Here is a 25,069-nt window from a genome sequence, read left to right on the forward strand (position 1 = left end):
GATCTCTATCGTATCTCCACTGAGCCATCTTTTCTCCAACCTGATCAACCTTAACTTGTTTAGCTTTTCCTTAAAGGGGAGCTGTTCCATCATTTTGGTTGTCCTTCTCTGTACCTTTTCTAGTTCTGCTATATCCATTTTGGGATGCAGCAACCAGAAATGTACACAATATTCTAGGTGTGATTGCACCATGGAGAGATACAGATATAGTATGAAACTTTTATTCTCCATTCCTTTTCTAATAATTCCATACACTGTTTGTTTGTTTTTTGGACCACCGCACACTGAGCTGAGGATTTTAACTTGTTGTCTACAATAATATTTAGATCTCTTTCCTGGGTGGTGACTCCTAATGTGGTGACCTCTGGGAGGCCCCCCAAGAACCATTGGGACCTAAGATCAACCACCCATAATTATGACCTTAATAAGACTAGGTTTGGTCTAAAAACAATCTCTACAGTAAACACAGGCGTCAACTGAAGGCACAAACTTCAAAGGTAAAGCCTTGTATGGAATGAAGGGCAAGGTCCCACTAGTTATCAGTACTAGCTGCAGGTCCCCTTGGACGTAGGGATTGGTCCTGCATCAGTACTGAGACGGAGCTGGGCAAGTCTGGAGCAGGAGCTGAAGCAGGGTCTGGACCAGACTCTGGATCTGAAACTAGCACAGAATCCAGCACAGCTAGCATAACTTCAGCACTGGCTGGAGCACCCCCTCAATCATAGGGTTTTGGGAATTTCTTCAGCACCCCTTCAAGCATAAGGTCCAGTGCAGCTTCAGGCTTAGGGCAACAGGTTGAGCTTGTTCTTGTTTTTACCCTCTGTAGAAGCACCCTTCTTCAGCAGAGCCACCATACAATCCAATAATGCCCTAATAAATTGGATCCTCTATTCTACAGAAGCTAAACTAACAGACACCCCTTTCAGAATCACAGGTGTCAGGTCTAAGACAATAAGAGTATAAGCCCAGGCTTCCATATTGCATCTGAGCTTCAAGGAAGAACTGGGTCTGGGTCTTATAGCAGAACTACTTGGCACTGGAACTTGGAGCTTGGAAATGACTTGGAGCAAGTTAAGGCCCAGAACAGGGAACAGGATCTGGAGCACTGAAAATATTTTCTCACTGGGCTGAAAACAAAATTCAAAGGAAATGAATTGCAGCTGTAGAGCCACGAGTCAAGGCAGGCAATCATATGAATATGCAATCAGCTGCAAGACTAGAACAAAGCTTGGACTGGATCAAATGTGAATCAGGATTCAAGGCTTAAAACAAACAAAAAAAAAGTAACATAAAAGTCTAGCTCTCACTGAGCACTAGCTAAACTGGATTTTTTTCTAACTTGCAACCAGGCACGGGCTAAATTCCATTTCACCTGAAAAAAAAAAGAAAACACAGTTTTCTCATAATAAATCTAGATTTATCACTGTCAAGGCTAAGATTCCACAGACAGCAAATATAATGGCTTGGATTGCATTAGGTGCACAGTGAGGTTCCTGGCAAACTCTCAGGCCATAATGGAAAGACTAAGAAGGTAACATACTGTCGTAGTAATTTTCAAAAGCCCCAATTAGTGTGCCTAAAGTGCACCTATGCAGGTAAGCCCTATACAATTATAAAACATATAGATAGACATGGTATAATGGGACACAGCCAACATGTATTTACCCAGTAGAATTCTTGCCTCACCAATCTGCTACATTTTTTGAAGGGGTTAATAAACATATGGATAATGGTGAGCTGGTGGATATAGTTTATTTGGATTTTCAGAAGGTGTTTGACATAATTCCTCATGAGAGACTCCTCAGGAAATTGCAAAGTCATGGGATAGGCGACAATGCCCTATTGTGGATTGCTAACTGGTTAAAAGACAGGAAACAGGGATTAGTACTAAATGGTCAGTTTTCTTAATGGAGGAAGTTAAATAGTGGATTGCCCCAGGGATCTGTACTGGGACGGTGCTTTTTAATATATTTATAAATGATCTGGAAAAGGGAACAATGAGCAAGATGATCAAATCTGGAGATGACACAAAAGTATTCCAAGTTGTCGAATCACAAGTGGATTGTGGGAAATTGGAGGAGGACCTATCGAGACTGGCAGATGAAATTTAATGTGGCCAAGTGCCAAGGGATGCACAAAGGGAGAAATAATCCAAACTGCAGTTATTCGATGTTAGGTGTGGGATAATGTAAGGGAAAAAAGAGAGAGACTTGTTCTTGAACCAGGGTCTGCTCTGTTGGAGGGCTTGTGCTCTGCCCTTGCGCAACAGGGTAGGTCTATGCATTTGCAGCCAAGTAGGCAGGGAAAGCTGCATACTTATTTCCAGACCAGATTCTCTGCCCCTTCCCTGAAGAATGGAATGGTCCTCAGGGGTTTATACGGGATTACTGGGGCTATGCCAGTGTTCCTGGCAACTCAGGGGATTAAGAGATATACTCTGCTGTGGATCTAAGATCTGGAAGATGACCCAAGAATCAGTGAAGTAACCTTGTCTGAACCAAATATGTGTGAAATAATCCTATTTGAAGCTGAATACCTGTGAAATAACCCTATCTGAACTTGAATATATGTGAAAGCTAACGGGACTGTTATTCTGTCCAGAGTTGGACTGTGAATGCTGTGAATCAGTTGTTATATATGTTGTGTCCATGTTAATGAAAGTGAATGGAACCTGTTAGCTTTTATGCTATGAATGAAACAAGATACCGTATTTCATATCTTGTGACTAGAAAGCTGTCAGTTGCGCCTTTCACCGTGTCTTGTATCTTGCCAAACTCTAGCCTGACCATCTGCGAGGCTACAGGGGTGTGTGGTATGTAAGGAAAAGGCAGGAGGTGAAGATAGTGAGAGGCCAGGATTGGTGGAAAATGGCACCGACTGGAAACAGGGCTAGGGGATGCCCCGGGTCCTTCCGAATAGCAGCTAGCCTTGATTTGAAGTAATTGCGGGGGGTGGGAGGCCCTAGTATACCACTAACGGGGTTTTTGAAAACTTGGGGATTGGGGAAGGGATACAGGGGGCCCAACTTTTTAAAATTTTTTATGCAAAGGAGAGGTGGGGGGGGAGCCCTTTGGCCTTGGCTCATTTTATGCGGACCGGGTTAGGCCTGGGGGTCATTGTTGTGCGAAACTTTTTAAGTCTATTTTTATACTTGTTTTGACAGGGCCACCCCAATTGATGGTCCCAGGGAGAGGAGGGGGATCAAGTTCGATTCCTGGTCACTTTTTTCATTTTTGTATCTATTTGTTTTTTGGCTGCAGGGCCCTTTAAAGCGATGGTGGCCCTGTGCACTGGGGAGCGCCATCATACAGGCATTGATTTGCCTCACGGAAAAAGATCTAGGCGTCATAGAGGATAATACATTAAAATCGTCGGCTCAGTGTGCTGCGGCAGTCAAAAAAGCAAACAGAATGTTGGGAATTATTAGAAAGGGAATGGGGAATAAAATGGAAAATGTCATAATGCCTCTGTATCGCTCCATGGTGAGACCGCACCTTGAATACTGTGTAAAATTCTGGTCGCTGCATCTCAAAAAAGATATAATTGCGATGAAGAAGGTACAGAGAAGGGCAACCAAAATGATAAAGGGGATGGAACAGCTCCCCTATGAGGAAAGACTAGAGGTTAAGGCTGTTCAGCTTGGAGAAGAGACGACTGAGGGGGGATATGATAGAGGTGTTTAAAATCATGAGGGGTCTGGAATGGGTAGATGAGAATCGGTTATTTACTCTTTTGGATAATAGAAGGACTAGGGGGCATTCCCTGAAGTTAGCAAGTAGAACATTTAAAACTAATTGGAAAAAATTCTTTTTCACTCAACGCACAATTAAACTCTGGAATTTGTTGCCAGAGGATGTGGTTAGTGCAGTTAGTGTAGCTGTGTTTAAAAAAGGTTTGGATAAGTTCTTGGAGGAGAAGTCCATTAACGGCTATTAATCAAGTTGACTTAGAAAATAGCCACTGCTATTACTAGCATCAGTAGCATGGGATCTTGGTACTTGTAGCTTGGATTGGCCACGGTTGGAAACAGGATGCTGAGCTCAATGAACCCTTGGTTTGACCCAGTATGGCAATTTCTTATGTTTTTTATGTTCATATGTTCTTTTACTGTGGGTCAAAACAATGCGGCAATACAGCCGCAATGTTTTCTCAGGTGAGAGCCACATTATCATGAGAACGCCCCCTTTGATAGTGGGGCCCCTCCCTTGATAAAACATTGCGGTTTAGTGTATCCCTGCCTAAGGGAGCTGGAGACATCTGGCTGAGAAGGAAGCTGGCTAATTGGACACATTAGGCAAGTAAGGCTACTTTATACTGTTGGAAGCAAGATTAGCCTGTATTTATATCTGTGTCTGTCTGATTTTAATGCCTGCTGACTATGAGGACCTGAGGGGATGTTCTTGCCTCCTGCCAGCAGAGGGCTTCAGCATGCCCCTTGGAAATCCTCCATACTTCCTACTGATGGCATCTTGTTCCTGTCTGGGCATATATATATATTCTGGGCTTCCAGTCTGCACTTTGCCAGAGCTTGGTCTATTGGTCCTGTATTGCTTCAGTGTATCCAGTCCCCCTGCAGTGTTCATTCACTGCTTCTTTGGGCACCTTCCTGTCTCCAGGTTTTCCTGCAGTGGTCCTGTCTGTTTCTACAGGCACCTTCATGACCCTTGGTTTGGATCTATGTAGTGTGTGCCTTGTGTTTCCTGTTTTCTTGTCCAAGTTCTGCTGGTCTCCGGCACCTGAGGGCTCAGCCCAAGGAAAAGATGGCCGACGTAGGCAGAATATACCTGTCTCTGCTTTTGTTAAATCTCATCAGACATTCTCAGTCTATGCATTGCCTGCGCTTGGGTTTCTGGTTACACCTCCAGCTGACTACGCCATCACATCAAGCTCTGGCCAAGTAGACCCCACAGAGCGTGATCTGATTTTTGTTGACTTTAGCCTGTGACTTTCCAGGTATTTGTCAGATCATAGTTGTACATTTTTTAAAGAATCATGTTAGAATGATAAGAATTCTTCCACTACTGGCAGCCTCAGCTTTGGATTTCAGTTTATTGAGAAACCAGGAGAGTGGGTCTGTATTATCTACTTTGTGAGCAATATTACTACTGCTTGTGTGGTTTTGCCAGCATCTTTGTCCAAATATGAGTAGTTCTGTAAAAGCAGTGCCAACTGCAGAAGAAAATAAATCAGTTTTGCAGTTACCAAAAATATGTTTGCACCTTCAATATTCACATTCATTAAAGCTGCCACTCATCCACCTGGGTTTGTTGAACAGTTTTGGGTCTGTAGGGTATGCTTTGTGAGAAATGAGGAAAGTGTGGCAAATTGTGTTGCTTGTCACATCCAGCTCCAGTCCCTGCACCAGTGAATCCAGCTCCACTTGTTCTAGCTACTCCAGATAAAACGGATCCTGAGGAAGCCTAATAGACATCTCCATGACCTACATTTGGCTATCCTGAAGGAGCTTGCCTCTGCCACCAGGATTCCAAAATGAGACCCTGTATCATGCCTCTAGTCCAGCTTCAAGTCATCTCCAGCATCAGAGATTTTGGTTTTGGTTGTTCCATGATTTAATTCCTGACAAATCCAGCTCCGGCTCTCTCAACAACTCCAGTTTCTGCACCAGAGAGTCCAGGATCAATTGTTTCAGTGACTCTCATTCCTGGCAACTCCAGCTCTGGTTCCACTCATCTCAGCAGTTCCAGTTCCCGTACCAGAGAGTCTGATTCCAGTCATCTCAGCGATTCCAGTTCCCACACTGGAAAGTCTAGGTTCACTTGTTCTAGCAACTCCTATTCTGACAACTCCATCTCTGGTTCCACTTATCGTAGCAATTCCATATCCAGTACTGGAGAGTGTGGTTCCAGTCATTGTTCTGACTCCAGTTCCTGTTCTGGTTTCAGGTATTCCCGCAGCAATTGTTCCAGAGACTTTAATTGCTCTGGAATTTGGGCCAGCCAAGACTGGGCCCAATTCCGACCCCATATCTATATGGGACTTTGCCTACTTGAGGTAGATCTGAGATCCAGGGGATTCATGGGGACATCTGGAGCCTGCCCTTTTAGAGGGAGTAATGTGAGGCCCGATGGGCAGCAGAGGACATTGGTAGGCCCCTTGGAAAATCTGTTTTGTCCTCCCAGCTTTATGGCTCACTTCCTGCTTGCAGCCAACTTGTTGCAGTCTGTACTTTGCCAGAACTTGGTCCTATGTTTATCCTACATTTGGTGCTAGATTGTTTTGTGTATCTAGTGTTCCTGCAGTGGTCCTACACTACTTCTCTGGGCAGGAAAACCTAGACACAAAGGCACCCTCATGTAGGTGCCCTCATGTCCCCAGGCTTGGGTTCTACATTGCCTTAGAGTGTGTGTTACCTGTTTTCCTGTCCAAGTCCTTCCAGTTGCCAGCACCTGAGAGCTAGGCCCAAGGGGAAGGAGGCTGATGGAGGTAGAAGATGTGTATCTCTGTTCTTGTTAGAACTCACCAGACTTGTCCTGTCTGTGCACCGCCCACTCTTGGCTTTGGGGATCATGCCTCCTGCTCACTATGTTGTCACACTGACTTAGCCATTGAATTGTATAGTGAACTGTGTAGTTTGGAATTTTAAGTGAGAATAAAGAGCATAGACCTGACCTGTGTCTTGTTTCATATCTGGAGAAAGATGACACATTGAGATCCACCCTAAAGAACTTACTATGGACTGCTCGATTATAGGGACCCTTACAAAATGTGCTGTGCCACAGATGTAATCTGTTGAAATGAGTCTACAGGGTGGGTGTCAAGTCAAGATGAAACTTTAATTTGCAAAATTTCTTATTTTCCCAAAATAATTGAATTATCACATTATAGAGAGCTGAAGCCTTTTTTCCCCTTATGATATATAATGTTATAGTTTATGAAGCCACAATAAAATGTATCCTTTCAATTTTCTATGAGCTCCAAGGAGTAATGCGTTAGAAATTGAAAGATGAAGAAGATTGTAGTATTGGTTGGTATGCGGGCATACATTCTTGACTGTGTAATTTTGCTACTGTGAAATCGCTAATGAGCTGATCTGCATGATTCTTTAGCTCATTAGTGATTTTGCATAATTTTTGTAAAAGCAAAATTACACTTGGAAAAACGGCATGGAAAAATTAGCAAGCGTAAATATGTACACTATTTGCTGTTTTTCCATGCATAAACACATTTATGAAACAGTTTGCACTTTAGTACACCAGCCTCCAAGTACGCTACAAGTTTTGAGATTTGCAAATTTTATATTTGGGTGTACTGCTATGAATAAAATTAATACAGACAATTTTTAAAGTTTAGTCTTATTTAAGATTTTCTACTTATTTTACAGGGCGTTGCAGATACTTGACGGATATCCAGATCTATATTACAATAGGTACATAATTCTGTAACATACCGGTATGTTTCATTATCCCTAAGAAGAGTTTTATTTTCTTTTTGCCCATAGCTCAAGGGTTTTGGATCCAGGCAGAATCTACTCCATTCCTAGTCACTGTCAAGATGATAGAGCTTGAAACTGAGGGATTCTGGAGCTTTATTTTCAACTGGCTGCATATTTATCTTCTGGGCCTGCTGTTTCCTTTTGAATTTAATGTAGAAATGTCACTAGAAAATATTAAGAGTTCCTCCTTCCTGGAGCTCACGTTTCCAGCGCTTTCAGCCCCATTTGCTGGAAAGGCAGCACTTGAGCCTGGGAACTGCATTTTAACTTGTAGGTTTCTTGCATTGTGGCCTGTCAGAGTTAATCTTTTCGGAAGACTTTTCCATTGCTTGACACATTGCCTCTGATTATGTTCAGATTTGCAGAACTATTCAGAGCTAAACTGGGCTTGCTGGGAGACAGTGAGGATGATGTCTCTTTGATTACATTCTTTCTCAAAGTGAGTTTATTATTAAGATTTTTTCCCTTAGACTTGCACTTTACCATTTGTCCATTTTTGCAGGAAAAATCTAATACTTATGTCAATATTAATCATTTTCATTAGCTCATGGAAGATACCAAGGCTGATTTTACGATGACTTTTCGGCAGCTCAGCGAGATCACCCAGGACCAGCTAATGAATCTCCATATCCCTCAGGTACCTGTAGATAATATTTCTGTACTGGAGCATTCACACCAAAGGCTTCATCAGGTTTACTTTTAAATGCACTTATGTAATGTGGAAAATGTCAGTGTTATCTAAAGAATGAGGTTTTACATTGATAAACATCATATGAAGGGTACACGTCACAAATTAAATTTATGAACATTTGCTTTTCCTTTCTCTGGACTTTGGTGATTATTCCCAGTAACATGAGGGGATGTTGAAATGTTCCCTAAGGGGCAGAAAGAATTGGAAAAGAGGTTTAGCTTGCCCAATATATATATATATATACAAGCCGTTAAGCCCGTTAAAACGGGCTACATTAAATTTTTTTTTCAGTCCATTTTCGAACACAGCACCCTTCTACACTTTTTCTTCCTCACTCCCCCTTCCCCTCGTTCACTCACCCCCTTCCCTCCACTCAGTCTTACTCACCCTCTGTCTCCCACTACCTCCTTCCCCTCACTCTCACCTCCCTCCCCTTCCCTCAGTCACTCCAACCTCTCTCCCCTTCCTTCAGTCACTCCCCACCCTCTCTCAATCCCATCCCCTCTCCCTCAGCCCTCCTCCACTCCCTTTTTCTCTGCTCCACAACTTCTTACCCTTCCACTTACATCCCTCTGTCTCTCACCTCCCCCTCATTCTCTCTCTCCACTCACTCTTCACCACCCCTACCTCCCTCCCTCCCACACACTCACCCACTCCTCCCCACCCTCCCACACACTCTCACTCCGTCCCTCCCTCCCTCACTCAGTCCCTTCCTCCCACTCAGTCCCACTTACTCTCTCCCCCCTCTCACTCAGTCCCACTCCCTCCCTCCCTCTCACTCAGTCCCACTCCCTCTCTCTCCCTCCCTCTAACTCAGTCCCACTCACTCAGTCCCACTCCCTCAGTTCCACTCCCTCTCTCTCACTCAGTCCCCCTCCCTCTCAGTCCCACTCCCTCCCTCCCCCCTCCCCCCTCTCCCACTCACTCCCCTCCCCCCTCTCCCACTCAGTCCCACTCACTCCCCCTCCCTCAGTCCCACTCCCACTCCCTCTCTCTCACTCAGTCCCACTCCCTCTCTCTCACTCAGTCCCCCTCCCTCTCTCTCTCTCCTCCCCTCTCACTCAGTCCCTCCCTCCCTCCCTCCCTCTCACTCGCTCCTCCCTCGCTGCGGCCGCTCCTCGTCGTCGCCGCTGCGGTCGCTCCTTGTCTTCGCCGCCGCCGCTGCTGCGGCCGCTCGACGCCGCCGCTGCTGCTGCCACTCCTCATCTTCGCCGCTGCCGCTGCTCGACGCCAGCACTGCTGCTGCCACTCCTCATCTTCGCCGCTGCCGCTGCTCCTCATCTTCGCCGCTGCCGCCGCTCCTCATCTTTGCTGCTGCTGCTCGACGCCGCCGTTCCTTGTCGTCGCCGCCGCCATGTTGATAAACTCAGCTGACGCTCGCTGAGACCGACGTGCTTGCCCGCACATGCGCAGTAGAGCTGCTCTCTACTGCGCATTTGCGGCACGTCGGTCAAGCTTCGTTTATCTAGTTAGATTATATATATACATTTTTTTTTTTTTTTTAAGAAAATTTTGAAAACTTGGAAAATAATTGGATGCCAAAATTGAAGATGTCCCCAGTAACATGATTTGTATTAGCACCTGGCAGATCATTGATTTGAACTTGGTAGTGTTAGAGGGATGAATCCTTTTACATGCATGAATTTTTTTACAGTATCTCCAGTAGATGAAACACAAACAGGCATTTTGCATCAGTACTGCATGAATCTACTCTGTCCTCTTTCTCCCTTCTGTCAATATATATTAGTTACTAAAAGGAAAATCTAATTTTCTTGTAATTTTGAATTTTTGTCCAGTATATTCCAGCTACAGAGTTTCAGATAGGAAAGACAGCACTCGGAGTATCAGAGCTAGCTGGATAACTTATGTAGCTAACCTAACTCCCCCCAGGAATACCCCTAGAACTCCCTAAAATATAGCTGGATAATGAAATATCTGGCTAACGTTTAGCTGGTTTAAATGCCCACAACCATCTCACGTGTGCTCGCCTCCTCTCACCTATCTATAATTAACCCCACCCTTGTCCCTTGTTGTCATATTTGTAAGAAACAACTGTCAGTCCATTCTTTGAAAAGAAGATCTTTATTGGATTGCTTTGGCAGCAGAATAGGTCATTGCATAAAACAAATTATAAAACAATTACTAACATTCATTCAATTTACAAAACATCAATTACTAAAATATTTTCAATCCCAGGGTTGAACACGCCCTTACCTGTTGAATTTTAATTCACTAAATACTCCATAGAATCCTGCTACTGCAGTGTAGCATTGTTGTGGACACAGGGCTGTTGAAACCATGTTCCAATTTCACATGTTACAGCATCATGTAGTGCCATTGGGGGACACAGGGCCATCGAAGGTTATTTTGCATTCAATCCTGATTACAGATGAAGTTCTGAGCAGTGCGCTGAAGTCCAGCTCCGTAAAAGAGGAGGTGTCACTCATTAAGCATGCCAACACAATTTTGGGTGATGCGCAGACCAATCCTGGCCGTCGAAGCTGAAGACTTGACAGTGAACTCACCTCGCTGTCACCCACCGATACAACATAGGAGCAGGAATACTATGCTACTTGGTATTCTCTACCCAGCCAGTTTTTAAGAATTGCACATGCTGTGCACTCCGGGTCATGGTCAACCCCCTGCCACAAGCCCATGGTAGAGACTCCTCACTTGCCATGGTCACTCCACCAACCCAGCTGTGGCCATATCTTACAATCACTGATCCTGCCTAGAGCTTTAACATCTCTTAATGTTCTTGTTTGATACCTTACCAGAAATGCATACTGTTCTGGACATAGCCCCATACCACCAAAATCCACAGGAAGATAATGTATAGTGCCACCCACCTATGTGATTACCTCCATTCTGAAATGTGCTGAATATCGCCATGTGCCTGTCGAGCCCTCCATCTGGAAACCTATGGTGTTTATTATGTGGGATGTGCTGTATGCAGTAACAATCACTTAGGAATAGGAATCAAAGACCTGAATCACCCCAACTGCCAGGGGTCCACTAAGCTCATTTCTAGAGCATAGATGAAAAGCACTAAATTGCCTAGTTTTTGGTGTGAAGACCTTGCCGTAAGAAATATAATAACTATTGTATAGTGTGAGGTTGCAAGAGCTGGAAAATCAAACAAAAGAACTTATAACAAATAAACTTAGCTAGTATATTAGTGAACACTGGGAGATTACTAGCCCATAATATTTCAGGGTTACTTTTCCAGGATCCTTTCAACGCTATCATGTACACGCTAGAAACTAGATTATAGGCATGTAAAAATCACCTTCCATTCATTTGCAGCAATGAGGAAATTAACTTTGAGTTAGCAACAATACTGTGCAAGCTATGATGCCACCTTGTGAACACTAGATGAAATATCCTACTTGAACAACAACCGGTCTTTTGCAGGGGCAACTCCTCCTCGAAGAGAAAAGAAATCCGGTGTACAGAGCGACTATTGCTAGGTGCCATCACAAATTAACCTTATAATTATGTGCTGTGATCTGGTCGTGGAAAATTCTGACATGCAAATGCCAGGGCATAGAAGACATCAGAAGTGAGCATCCCTTATGCACAGCTACTCAGTTCATCAAGCCTATATGACGCAGGGATGCCGAGCAAGGTATTGGACTGCGAATGCAAGGCTATCCAAACCAAGAAGATGACAGAGGTTTTATAATACTGCATTTAACTCATCTAAGTGGCCATATTACCTGCCATACCTCCAGCCATGGTCCCAGATTCTTAAAAAAAGGTGAGAGCACACGCTGTTGACAATGAACTAGAACCTTTCCTGGATGGCCATTCTTCTGACCCATCTTGCGAGATTCATTGAAGAAACCTGATGAACCAATCACTGGAAGCCAAAAGTAGCCCTTTGTGTATTGAGTCCTGGAATACCTGCTATGGCCTCTCCATGGAACTCAGAAAACAAAATAATAACTGAAGTCCATCATATCATAAGGACTCCAAAGGAATATTAAAAGGACATTGGCTAGCAGGAATATGCTGCCAATAACTGGAAACCTTATGGAACCGTCGAAGAACTGTCCTGCCTTGAAATTATCAGCCAGTAGCTGAGATAGCAGTTCCTGGAAAAGCAAGTGAAGGCAATCGACGAGTGCCTGGGTACCATAAATGACCTGCTAAAAGAAAAGAAAAGGATGACGCTCAGGATATAAATGAAGTTGGTCAATGCACCTAGAACTGCAAACAGGAATAGTATGGATGACTGGGCATCCAAACAGCAGATGAAATCCAATGTGTACAAGATGCACATAGGGAAAAACACCCCATTCTGTAGTCACACAATGCCTGGTTCCACACTAGGAATTACCACCCAGGAAAAGATCTAGGTGTCATAGAGGACATTGCACTACAACCATTGGCCCTGTGCACCACGGTGGTCAAAGCAAACAGAATGCTAAGAATTCAGGAAGGGAATGGTGAGCAAAATGGAGAATGCCACACCTGCATCTGCCTTGCTGTATGGCAGGACGGCATTCTGAGCACTGCGTGCAATTTTGATCGCTGCACTTCAAATGATATATAGTTGCACTTGAGAAGATATAGAGAAAGTAGACCAAAATGATAAAGGGCATGGGACGGCTCCCCCAAGAATAAAGGCCAAAGAGGCCAAGACCCAGCTCGGATATGCCGAGGGGGGGATAATGACACAAGTCTACAAGACCATGAAAATATCAGAAAGAGCAAATGTTAATTGGCCATTTACGCCCTCAAACACCAAGGACAAATCCAGTCCTTGGTCATTCATGCATCTGGCTTATGTAAAGAGAAGCCTCTACCATTATAGGCTATTAGGTAACCTTTGTGAATTGAGTCCTGTATGGATGAAATGGCCTCTCAACAAGATGTACATAATCCTATCAGAAGTAAAGGTGGCACATGATTGACTCTGAAGGTCTCTGGATGTGAAGAAGAGTATTTAACTACAGACCATGATGAGAATAAAAAACTCTCAGTTGGAAAATAGAGAGCCTATAGATAAGATGACCCCAAACTGCCTATCCCAGCTGATAACAAGAGGGTGTAAGGCACATATGATCTTAACCTATTAATTATATACCAAGGTAAAGTATATTGTTGATTTTATTTTCTCTGCTCTTACCATACTGCTTCTCTAACTGTATAAATTTTATGATTATTTAGTTTACTATTTTATTTATATTATGAAATTATGTATTTACTTCCTTTTCTCTTTGGAAATGCAAATATTTTTAAATGAATATTTGTTAAATAATGTAAACCAATTTGATATGTTCTCATGAAACATCGTATATAAAAATTATTAAATAAATAAATAACACATAAAATTAGAAATACAAATAGACCTCCCCTGAATTGTCTGTATGCAATGCTAGGTAAGGCAGTATAAAACAAGAGGAAGGAACAACCAGAAGTGTACAAATGGAGAGGTCAGGAGCTAAAGCTGGAATTCCCCATCCACCCACGGGCTGTTGACAAGTGGCCCACGTGGGCCTCAGTAATGTAAGAATTGTCTCCGGGCTGAGTGCATGCACGGTACAGGCTGGACTTGCCTATATAAAAGGTTAAGGCTGTTTAACCCTCCCACATGAATATGTAAGTCATTCTTAGCATAGCTGTCTATTTGGTGTGTTTCTAGTTGGCAAAGCCCGCCCCCCCCCAACACACACACACTCACATGGCATTCGTACTTCACGAGATGGGGTCATACCCAAAGTGGTCTGTGATGCAAAAGCAAGCTGCTATATACTGGCAGAGAGCTGTTTTCTGCCAAATGAGCTAAGATGGGCTGCTCTCCAGCTATCTTGCTGCCCCTTAATTTTTTTTTTCACCTAAGGCACTGACATAATGGGTGCTTATTGACAAATCCAGGACAGAATGTGAATGGCTGTCACCTTTTACTGCAGCCTGGCACCAAAGCACATGGCTACTGCCAGCCAATTGCACTTACATAGTAACAAACATACAATATATAGCAATAAATGCAGAAAAGACCCATTTGTCCATCCTGTCTTGCCCAGCAGTGTTTTGTTTTTTAAGTAGTAACTGCTGCTCCATGCATGCCCCTCTTAAGTTCTGTGTTAAGGGTAGCAGCACTGTCAAAGATCTAGCCTTTTATGTGAAATGTTTTATACAATATAAATAGATCCACTGATGAATTGCCGCTGGCCTCCCTTCAGCCCATGCTGTTACACCGCACTACAAGAACTCACTGCCATCTTAGCCAATACCACCTCGTAGAAGTGATGAAAGGACTCCTCTGGCTAACTTTGAAACAGTGGGGTGCTGGTTTTGTAGGCTGGAAATGTGGCTGTGTACTAGATCCTTAAGTTCGTCCTGCCTTAAAATGAAGACAACTAACCAGGTTGCAGCGCATCAATTGGAATAACTGCACTCGGTTTTAAAGTGCGGTCTCCAGCACTGCAGACAGTATTCCGAATGAGGACTCACGAGGGACCTTATACAGGAGAAAATATCACCAGGGAAATAATGAGGAGATTATTGCTTCCCTTCTTTCTGCTGACCATTCCAATTCCTATGCCTAGTAAACATACGTCTTGTGTCATCACTCTGTATATGTTAGGCCACCCCCAAGGGCATTGTATCCAATCACTGCCATGTTCCATCCTTCTTTGCTTAGAAGAAAATAATTGGATTACAAACTGGTTAAAAGACAGGAAACAGAGAGTAGGATTAAATGGTCCATTTTCTCAGTGGAAAAGGGTAAACAGTTGAGTGCCTCAGGGATCTGTACTTGGACCGGTGCTTTTCAATATATATAAATAAATGATCTGGAAAGGAATACGACGAGTGAGGTTATCAAATTTGCGGATGATACAAAATTATTCAGAGTAGTTAAATCACAGGCAGACAGTGATACATTACAGGAGGACCTTGCAAGACTGGAAGATTGGGCATCCAAATGGCAGATGAAATTTAATGTGGACAAGTGCAAGGTGTTGCATATAGGGAAAAATAACCCTTGCTGTAGTTACACGATGTTAGGTTCCATATTAGGAGCTACCACCCAGGAAAAAGATCTAGGCATCATAGTGGATAATACTTTAAAATCGTCAGCTCAGTGTGCTGCAGCAGTCAAAAAAGCAAATAGAATGTTAGGAATTATTAGGAAGGGAATGGTTAATAAAACGGAAAATGTCATAATGCCTCTATATCGCTCCATGGTGAGACCGCACCTTGAATACTGTATACAATTCTGGTCGCCGCATCTCAAAAAAGATATAGTTGCAATGGAGAAGGTACAGAGAAGGGCAACCAAAATGATAAAGGGGATGGAACAGCTTCCCTATGAGGAAAGGCTGAAGAGGTTAGGGCTATTCAGCTTGGAGAAGAGACGGCTGAGGGGGGGATATGATAGAGGTCTTTAAGATCATGAGAGGTCTTGAATGAGTAGATGTGACTCGGTTATTTACACTTTCGAATAATAGAAGGACTAGGGGGCATTCCATGAAGTTAGCAAGTAACACATTTAAGACTAATCGGAGAAAATTCTTTTTCACTCAACGCACAATAAAGCTCTGGAATTTGTTGCCAGAGAAGGTAGTTAGTGCAGTTAGTGTAGCTGGGTTCAAAAAAGGTTTGGAATAAGTTCTTGGAGGAGATGTCCATTAATGGCTATTAATCAATTATACTTAGGGAATAGCCACTGCTATTAATTGCATCAGTAGCATGGGTTCTTCTTAGTGTTTGGGTAATTGCTAGGTTCTTGTGGCCTGGTTTTTGGCCTCTGTTGGAAACAGGATGCTGGGCTTGATGGACCCTTGGTCTGACCCAGCATGGCAAGTTCTTATGTTCTTATGATTTTTTTTTAAACTTCTAATCACCCTGACTGGTGAATCATACACTCCCAGTCTGCATGGCCACAAACAACGCCTATTATGAGGCTGCTTCACCTCTCCTGGAGGTGCCCTATGTACACCCGCCTTCCCGATCATTGAATGTTCCCCTGCAGTAATGGCAGCAAATAAAATGAAAATAAAATAAAAACTGCCACTGGAAACATTGAAGCAGGAAGGCATAGAGCTGTAGCCACTGTGAGCAGCCATGAGGACTCCCCAAGTTGTTGCAGACAACAAAAGGCTACCTTACCTCAGGCCTGAAGGATGTCAATGCGCATCCCCAAAACCACCATATCCCTACGGAGGGAGGGTCTCTCCATCGCCACCGACAAGCCTGGGGCCAAGCCTGGCCCCACTGCCGGATACCCATTTCCTCATAACACCCCGTGGCCTGGGCAGTTGGCCCGGACGTTATTGTGTCTGTGGGGGTAGGGAAAGACCCACACCAATTCCTGCACCAGAGCTAATGATGCTGACACAAAATGGCTTCCCCTCCTGCAATATACCATGTGGCCAAAAAACCTGCTCTTGGAAGCGGCAGGCATGTTCCATGCTTGGGCCTGCAACTGAGCGTCCCGAGTCCTGCCAGGCAACCTAAGCTGCCGAGACCACAAAGGAGGACGCTGGCCTCTGACACCTCTGCATGGCGCACTGCGAGAGCCTCCGCTCACGCCAAAGCACCATCACTGTGAGTACTGCCCATTATGGTTCGGAAAATGGGTGCTGGTTAACTGGAGCATCTGTTTCCTGAACCTGACCACTGGCACTTTTTTAAAAACCTTTTTTTAAATCTTTCATTCCTCCAACTTAATATTGCTACGATATTAAGTCAGAGGATGTACAACTTTTGGGAATGCTCAGAAATTAACGCCTGCTCTAGGCAGGCGTTAATTTCTGAACGCAAAAATGTGCTTATTGGACGCACATTATTTTTTTTAAATTTCAGGTGAGTAACTAATAGCCTCATCAATATGCAGTTGCATGTGATGAGTATTATTAGTTTCGTTGCACGTTGGACACGCGTTGTGGAGGCGGATGTGGGTGCGCCTATACAACTCGCGTCCAACTGTGGGTTAAACAGTGCGCTTGGCTGAACGCACTGTATTGCATTGGCCCCAACCAATTTACCTCTAAACCCACAGTATGCTCAATTTAAAATATAATCTAAAATTGATTTAGACTTCACCTCAATATACAAAAACAACTGCTATAATATCTAAACATTACTCATTAAATAAAATAAATACTTAGAATAACAATAACTTTTACCATAATGTTTCAACATGCCTGTGAATATTCCAATACAGAACTCATTTCACTTAAATGCATGTTAGAACAACCATGATTTTACTTCTTTCCTTAAGCACAGATAGTCTCTCTGTAATCTAGTCTCCTTGGGAAGTTATTACAGAAAGGAGGAGAATAACAGCGGTGTGCTCACTCTCGTCCTCTGCAACCAGATTTCCTCCTTTGTCAGAGCACACAGGAGTTTTTCTTGTATAGATCTCAAATTTCAAGGCAGGATGCATATGCATAGGCTGTCTGCCAAATATTCTGGATCCAATCGGTGCCCAGCCTTAAAGAGTAGTATTAAGATTTTGAATTTGTTCTGAAATTGAATTGGCAGCCATTGAAGGTTTTTCAGTATAGGAGAAGCATGGTCTTTCCAAGTTCTTGTGCTCCCTTCCAAAATCCTGACTGCTGTATTTTGTATCATTTGTGGCCTCTATCCAATATGAGTAATTCTAACTCCAGGCTAACTAACTTGGCCTCAAAGCCTAAAGGAGAAGGGCTAGAGAGCCGTACTAGGATGTACTTTTAGCTAAGCCTTGTAGAATTAGTCCTCATCCGCTTCAATACATCTAACTAAGGATAGGCCAAGGAATCGGGATAAATCCCATTCCTCTAACTCAAGTTATCAAAAAGGCTCAAAATTCTCAGCACAGAAGTTGAAGTGGGCAAGTGATCAGCTTTGAACAGAGGCTTCACTCCAGTGGTACTCCTTGATACACAGATCAGAGGGTTTGGACTTGATTGAGGTTGACCAAGCTCTGAAGTAGCTGTGCCTGGAGGATCATCCCTCCCCTCCTCTCCTTCCTCCACCTCCAACTTTGGTTTCCAGGCCTAAGGCTGAGGCACATTGGTTTCCCAAGGGCCATCCACATGGCTTCAAGCAGTTTCTCTATGCAGCCTTCAAGGATGTGCAGTCCTTTATGAGGCCTATCCCAGTCTTTACTCTAGCAGCATTTATACAGAGTTAGAAAACATTATATAGAGAGTTTGACCTTTGCCTCAGACATACTAAACTGCATGCATCAGGCACTTTGCCAATGATTAAATTGAATGACTCACCTTCTGTGACATTACCATGGTTGCTAAATACACTGTTATCAATTCCAGGTAGGTTCTCAACATTTTTTGGCATGAGTAATCATGCTAGTGACCAAATGACACTGACAAAAGTTAATAGTAAACCTGCCACCTCAGTCCCCAGTGGGATTACTATTAAACTTGTGTCATTGATCATTTGCTATGCTGCTATCTTCAAACTCTTCCTCAGCTCATAGAGGAGTTACAGTTTAAAGAGTCTGTGGTAACTGAGCTTGGTTTGTCTATTGAGAATATTACTGAAGAGGACTACTCTCCAGACTAACCCCCAGAGCCCTCTCTGCAAACAGCAGGAAATCATTCTCCTCCAGAGAATGTTTTCTTTCCCAATTTTGTCCATTGGATGGTAAGACATCTCAGAATCCAGGACCTGTTACTCGGCTTGCCGAAATATCTGGATTCACCTAAAGAGTTGTCTGAATCTATCCATCCTGTCCTACAGGATACCCAAAAGAAAATGTGGGAATACATATACTCAGTACATCAATAGAATCTGTGTCATGTTCACAAGCATTATTGCTTAGTCAGTGCCTCCCATCTGGACTCTAGGATTGACCTCAATGCTTTAGGTGGTGTTTTCCAGATAATGACTTATTCTTACCCTTCTGAGCCTCACCACAGATTGCTGTTTATCTCTAGAGTTGTTTTTCGTGATTTAAACAATGACAAAAGTACAGCAACAACAACAACAACAAAAAATGGACATGTGAGATATTGAGAGCTTATTGCAGATTTGATTTCTTTTATAAGTACAATTTAAGACCAGCACTTTTCTCTCGCTATTGCTTTTCCCAAAATCCTCCTTTCCCTCTCTTCTAGCTCATCAACTTCCCAGCACCTGCAAAAGAATGTGCTGCCGTTGATCCATTTTAATGCTGAGGCTGACATTTGCTGAAGAAAAGAGCAAATATTTAGTTTCAACCATTCAGATGCAAACATCATGTACTGTCCTTATGAGAAGATGGGTTTCCAGGTTGTCTGTGTAGCCTGTTATTGTCTTTTCAAGCGCGCTGCCAAGTCTGGTGTGTACTTTTGAGGACTCTAGTTTTATCTTGTTGTGAGGCTTGTTCTATGAGGAGAAAACCACGAGGTTGCAAGGTGGCTGCCGCCTCATCGTACGAGCGAATTTTAGATGCAACAGCATTCATACTAAACATTAAGCCAAATGGATGCAACCATCTGTATTTTATGTCCTCCTTAAGCAGAAAGGTGGTGATGTCCTTCAGTTCTTGGCGACTCTGGAGCGTCACTCTAGACAGATCCGCAAATATAGATATTTCCTGATCTTCCCAGGACCACTTAGGGTGCTGCTGAGCTGCCTGCGCAATTTTTTCCTTCACGCTGTAGTCGTGAAAGCAGACTGCAATGGTCCTCGGACAATTTGCAATAATCAGCCCTAAGGCACAGTGAACTCTGAGTTTCACAGTAGACATCAATACTTCCAATTCAGAGCTAGCAGTGGTAAGTAAGTGCTAAGAACATAAGAACATGCCATACTGGGTCAGTCCAAGGGTCCATCAAGGCAACATCCTGTTTCCAACAGTGGCCAATCCAGGCCATAAGAACCTGGCAAGTACCCAAAAACTAAGTCTATCCCATGCTACTGATGCAAGTAATAGCAGTGGCTATTTTCTAAGTCAACTTGATTAATAGCAGGTAATGGACTTCTCTTCCAAGAACATATCCAAACCTTTTTTAAACCCAGCTACACTAACAGCACTAACCACATCCCCTGGCAACAAATTCCAGAGTTTGTGCATTGAGTGAAAAAGAACATTCTCAGATTAGTTTTAAATGTGCTACATCCTAACTTCATGGAGTGCCCCCTAGTCCTTCTATCCAAAAGAGTAAATAACCGATTCACATTTACCCGTTTTAGACCTCTAATGATTTTAAACACCTCTATCATATCCCCCCTCAGCTGTCTCTTCTCCAAGCTGAACAGTCCTAACCTCTTTAGTCTTTCCTCATAGGGGAGCTGTTCCATCCCCTCTATTATTTTGATCGCCCTTCTCTGTACCTTCTCCATCACAACTATATCATTTTTGAGATGCGGCGAACAGAATTGTACACAGTATTCAAGGTGCAGTTTCACCATGGAGCGATACAGAGGCATTATGACATTTTCCGTTTTGTTCACCATTCCCTTCCTAATATTTCCTAACATTCTGTTTGCTTTTTTGACTGCCGTAGCACACTGAGCCACCTATTTAAATGTATTATCCACTATGATGTCTAGATCTCTTTCCTAGGTGGTAGCTCCTAATATGGAACCCTAACATTGTGTAGCTATAGCATGGGTTATTTTTCCCTATAGGTATCACCTTGCACTTATCCACATTAAATTTCATCTACCATTTGTATGCCCAGTTTTCCAGTCTCACAAGGTCTTCCTGCAATTTATCACAATCTGCTTGTGATTTAACTACTCTGAATAATTTTGTATCATTTGCAAATTTGATTACCTCACTCGTCATATTCCTTTACAGATCATTTATAAATATATTGAAAAGCACGGGTTCCAGTACAGATCCCTGAGGCACTCCACTGCCCACCCCCCCTCTACTGAGAAAATTGTCCATTTAATCCTACTCTCTGTTTCCTGTCTTTTAAGGCAGTGTGTAATCCACGAAAGGATATCTCCACCTATCCCATGACTTTTTACTTTTCCTAGAAGCTCTCATGAGGAACTTTGTCAAATGCCTTCTTAAAATCCAAATACACTACATCTACCGGTTCACCTTTATCTACATGTTTATTAACCCCTTCAAAAAAGTGAAGCAGATTTTTGAGGCAAGACTTGCCTTGGATAAAGCCATGCTGACTATTGTTCTATTAAACCATGCCTTTCTATATGTTCTGTGATATTGATCTTTAGAACACTTTCCACTATTTTTCCTGGCACTGAAGTCAGGCTAACTGGTCTGTAGTTTCTTGGATCATCCCTGGAGCCCTTTTTAAATATCGGGGTTACATTAGCCACCCTCCAGTCTTCCGGTGTAATGGATGATTTTAATGATAGGTTACAAATTTTTACTAACAGATTTGAAATTTCATATTTGAGTTTCTTTAAAACCCTGAGGTGTATACCATCTGGTCCAGGTGATTTACTACTCTTCAGTTTGTCAATCAGGCCTACCACATCTTCTAGGTTGACCGTGATTTGGTTCAGTCGATCTGAATCATTACCCTTGAAAACCTTCTTTGGAACGGGTACCAACTTACTGGCTGCACTGTTAACCCGCGTTTGGACGCGCTAGCTTTACCCCTTATTCAGTAAGGGGATTGGGAATGGTGAGGCAAAGGAAGAAAGATGAGACTTGGGGAGAGGGATGAGTATAGAGAATGGAAATGGAGGACTAAGGAGTGGATGAAGGACAGGAGAGAATAAGAAGCTGAGAAACAGAGGGGGGAATGGGAGGGCTGAAAATGGGTGACAGTGAAAGATGGAAAGCTGGTAGGTAGGAAAGGTAAAAAGAAAGAGTGAGATTGAGGACTGGAGAGTTAAATAGCATGAAGAGTGAATGGATAAAGGCAGAAAGAGAAATGGAAAAAATGTGAAAGGGAAAGATCAGTGTTAGAAACAGGAAGGGAAGGAGATATAGCGAGGGAAAATGGAAAGGAGACCCTGGGAAAAACATAGAAGAAGACTGAAAAGAGAGATCAGGATCAACCCAATTTTAAAAAACATTAAAAAGGTACATATTGAGCTTCTATCCAGCTGAGCAAGTTAGCCAGATAAACAAATTTGGCTAATGTGGCTAGGATATTCAGCAGCGTGGCTGCACCACTGAATATACTTGGCTATGTAATAGTTAGCTGGATAAGTTTATCTATAAATATAGCGGAATGATGAGCTGCAAAAAAAAAAAAAAAAAGGGACACAGAGGTGATAGTGAGCAGGCGGCTGCATCGCAGCAGTGCATTTTTGCCTGCCACGGTTGCGGCTGCGCTGCACACTATCGCCCCCATAGCGCCAATGAAATAGCTGTAGCTATTTCCGGCACTAATGTGCGATACATTATCGACCGCAGCGCTACAGGACCCACATTTTCCTAAACCCCGCCCAAACCCCTCCCTTTTCCCTAATTTACATTTTTGGTTCGTGAAGTGGTAGTTATCGCGCATGTTAGGGCGTTATCCAAACTTATCCGGCTAAGTGGCACTGAATATCAACAGCATATCCAGACAAAAAAGTAATAAAGAAAATAGTGTGTGTTTGAAGTGCTGAAAAGCAGAATATAACAAAATAAATACAAAATTAATTCTGTTTTTAGAACGTGGAATATGTCAGCTTTGGGAATGTGCGTTTCTTACATCTTCATATATTGCTTAGTCGAGAAGGAGATGCATCCATTTCATTTTCATGAAACACATCTCATTACGTGCTAAACTATATGTATTTGCCTCTGCTGTGACTGACTGACTGACTTTCCTTGGTATGACTGGAATTAAATAAATTGCTTATCTGTCTCTGAAAAAGGATTGGCTTTTGTTTGTCTAATCTCTATAGTCATGCTCTGCAGCTCTGCTTGTCCTTTGTCCTGTCTTACTGATGGTCTGTGTTTGTCATCCCCTCTTAACCTTGTTCCTTGGGGAGGTGGGTGGTTTGAGCACTCCTCCTACCCTTCTAGATCTTTATGCTGGTGATTGTCGTATGGAAGGCTGTATTTTCCACTGATGTGAGTAGTCTTCTGGACTGCAGCCAGATGCCACTTTGCTTCCAGCACATTTTTACTTGAGCTGGTCACAACTGGTCCTTCTCATCCACCAGTCACAAGTGCTGGCATCACTTTTGAGCCCTACTGCTTACCAAAAACTTTATTGTAGTTTCTGCTGCAAAAACACATCATGGCTACTTAGTCCCTTCAGTGTGACTCTGTTAGGTGTGCTTGTATTTCAAGAGAGAGTAAGTGTATCTGGAATTTATTTATTTAAAAGACTTATTATCCCTCACTATCACCAGTTCTAGGCGGGTAACAAACAAACATTCATAAACACACATTAACAAAAATGAACAAAAACAGGACAACATAAAGCAGCACCAAAATTAGCCTAACAGAATCATAATCTGACCTGAGTTAAATGGCTCTATCTAAACCCAAGTGAAATGATAAACAGTAGCTACCATTAAAATACTGGTAATTTACTGTCATTGTCAAATGCAGTCATTAAAAGCTTGCACAAATAAAAATGCCTTCAATAATTTCCTGAATCTCAGGAAAGACCTCTCAGACTTTAGCTCACCAGACAGATGGAACGATTCTGTAACGTGCGCTTGGCTGTGCGCACTGTTCAACATGTGCTTGGCTGCGTGTTTTCGAGGGGCGTCTATTACCCCTTACGCTGTAAGGGGTTTAGCGCCTCAAAAACACACGGCCAAACCCCCTGAAAACTAATAGCGCACATCACATGCAAATGCATGTGGATGAGCCTATTAGTCATTCATCCAGGATTCAAAAAGTAAAATGTGTGGCCAGTCCGCGCATTTTGCGCTTATAAATTAATGCCTGCTTTTCTGTACACTCTCCGACTTAATATCCTAGCGATATTAAGTTGGTGGAACCAAAAATGTAAAAAAATGAAAAAAAAAGGGCTGGCTGGTTCGGTTAGTAGAATGGATGCTCAATTTTACCGGTGTCCGTTTTCCTAACTGATTGCTGTCAGCGGGTTCGGAAAACCGACATTCATAAAATTGAGCGTCGGTTTCCAGAACCACCTCTCCTGAGCCAAGGAGGTGCTAGGGCGCGAAATCGTCCCTAGCGCCTCCTTTTAGCACGACCCCTCATTTAAATATAGGACCGCGCACCCAGGAGCGAGGTGGCTGGGCTCGTGTCGGGAGAGTGGGCGCTCAACATGGAGCGCCCGTTCTCCAGCGTCCTTCACTGAATCGGCCTGAGAGAGTTCCAAAGTTAGGGCCCCGCTACTGAAAATAAATGTGCTCTGCATTCAGCTAATCTAACTTGTTTGACCGAGACAATGTCTAAAGGATTCTGAGAGAATGTATGAGAAGGACAGTAAATTGCTATTGTCTATTTCTAATTATCACACAACTTGCCCACCTGCCCTTTTGGGAACTGTTTATTCCCCCTCTTCATATCAGTGTCAAAAAGGACCTGAGGACAGTTGGTCTCAACGACTCTCAGATCACCTGGTGGCATGAAAACTTTGGTACAGATCTAGAATTTGGTAGAAGCTTAAGGAAAGTCATGTGTGAATCCACAAATTTCTGCTTTTGGAGAACAGTACCCACAGGAAAGCATCCACCTTATTTCAGACCCTCCTTGAGATAGATGGCAGATTATCCCAGACTCCCCATTGTTGTCTAGGAGCTGGTACTTTGGGAGATTCTGATCAGTTACTAGTACTCCTCCTGCCATCCATTTGCACAATAACAAATGCAATCCTTTGTTGTCCTCGTTGGTTATTGAAGTCTGTTCTCTACCTCAGCATTTCATGTTGCTTTCATATCAGATTCAGCTGCTACTTATTTGATGATTTGTCATCATGACAGGATATGCTTAAAAAATTATATTTTAATCAACATTTATTCTATTTAGGAATTTTGGGCACTCCAGGATATTGCAGTACACACCTTCTTTTCAGATTGGGTCACTATGTATATCCTAAGGTTGCAAAAGTAAGATATACACACTTTTATCACTT

General features: G+C 43.0%; 1 protein-coding gene across 3 annotated transcripts in view; it reads left to right on the forward strand.

Annotated features, from left to right (window-relative positions):
- LOC115084166 (protein adenylyltransferase SelO-like) overlaps positions 1-25,069 on the forward strand; it is a 128,490-nt gene that overhangs the window by 81,590 nt on the left and 21,831 nt on the right. For 2 of the 3 annotated variants that reach the window (XR_003854489.1, XR_003854488.1), the window contains exons 13-15: positions 7,343-7,387; positions 7,811-7,892; positions 7,998-8,090. Coding sequence is in view for 1 of the 3 variants with exons in the window: in XM_029588663.1 (XP_029444523.1) it covers positions 7,343-7,387; positions 7,811-7,892; positions 7,998-8,090; positions 24,964-25,043 (300 nt within the window). In the remaining 2 variants the exon portion in view is untranslated. Of the gene's footprint in view, positions 1-7,342; positions 7,388-7,810; positions 7,893-7,997; positions 8,091-24,963; positions 25,044-25,069 lie in introns of all 3 variants that reach the window. The other variant, XM_029588663.1, reaches the window with a different exon arrangement.

Source organism: Rhinatrema bivittatum, chromosome 2, assembly GCF_901001135.1.
Source record: "Rhinatrema bivittatum chromosome 2, aRhiBiv1.1, whole genome shotgun sequence".
NCBI classification, from domain to species: Eukaryota; Metazoa; Chordata; class Amphibia; order Gymnophiona; family Rhinatrematidae; genus Rhinatrema; species Rhinatrema bivittatum.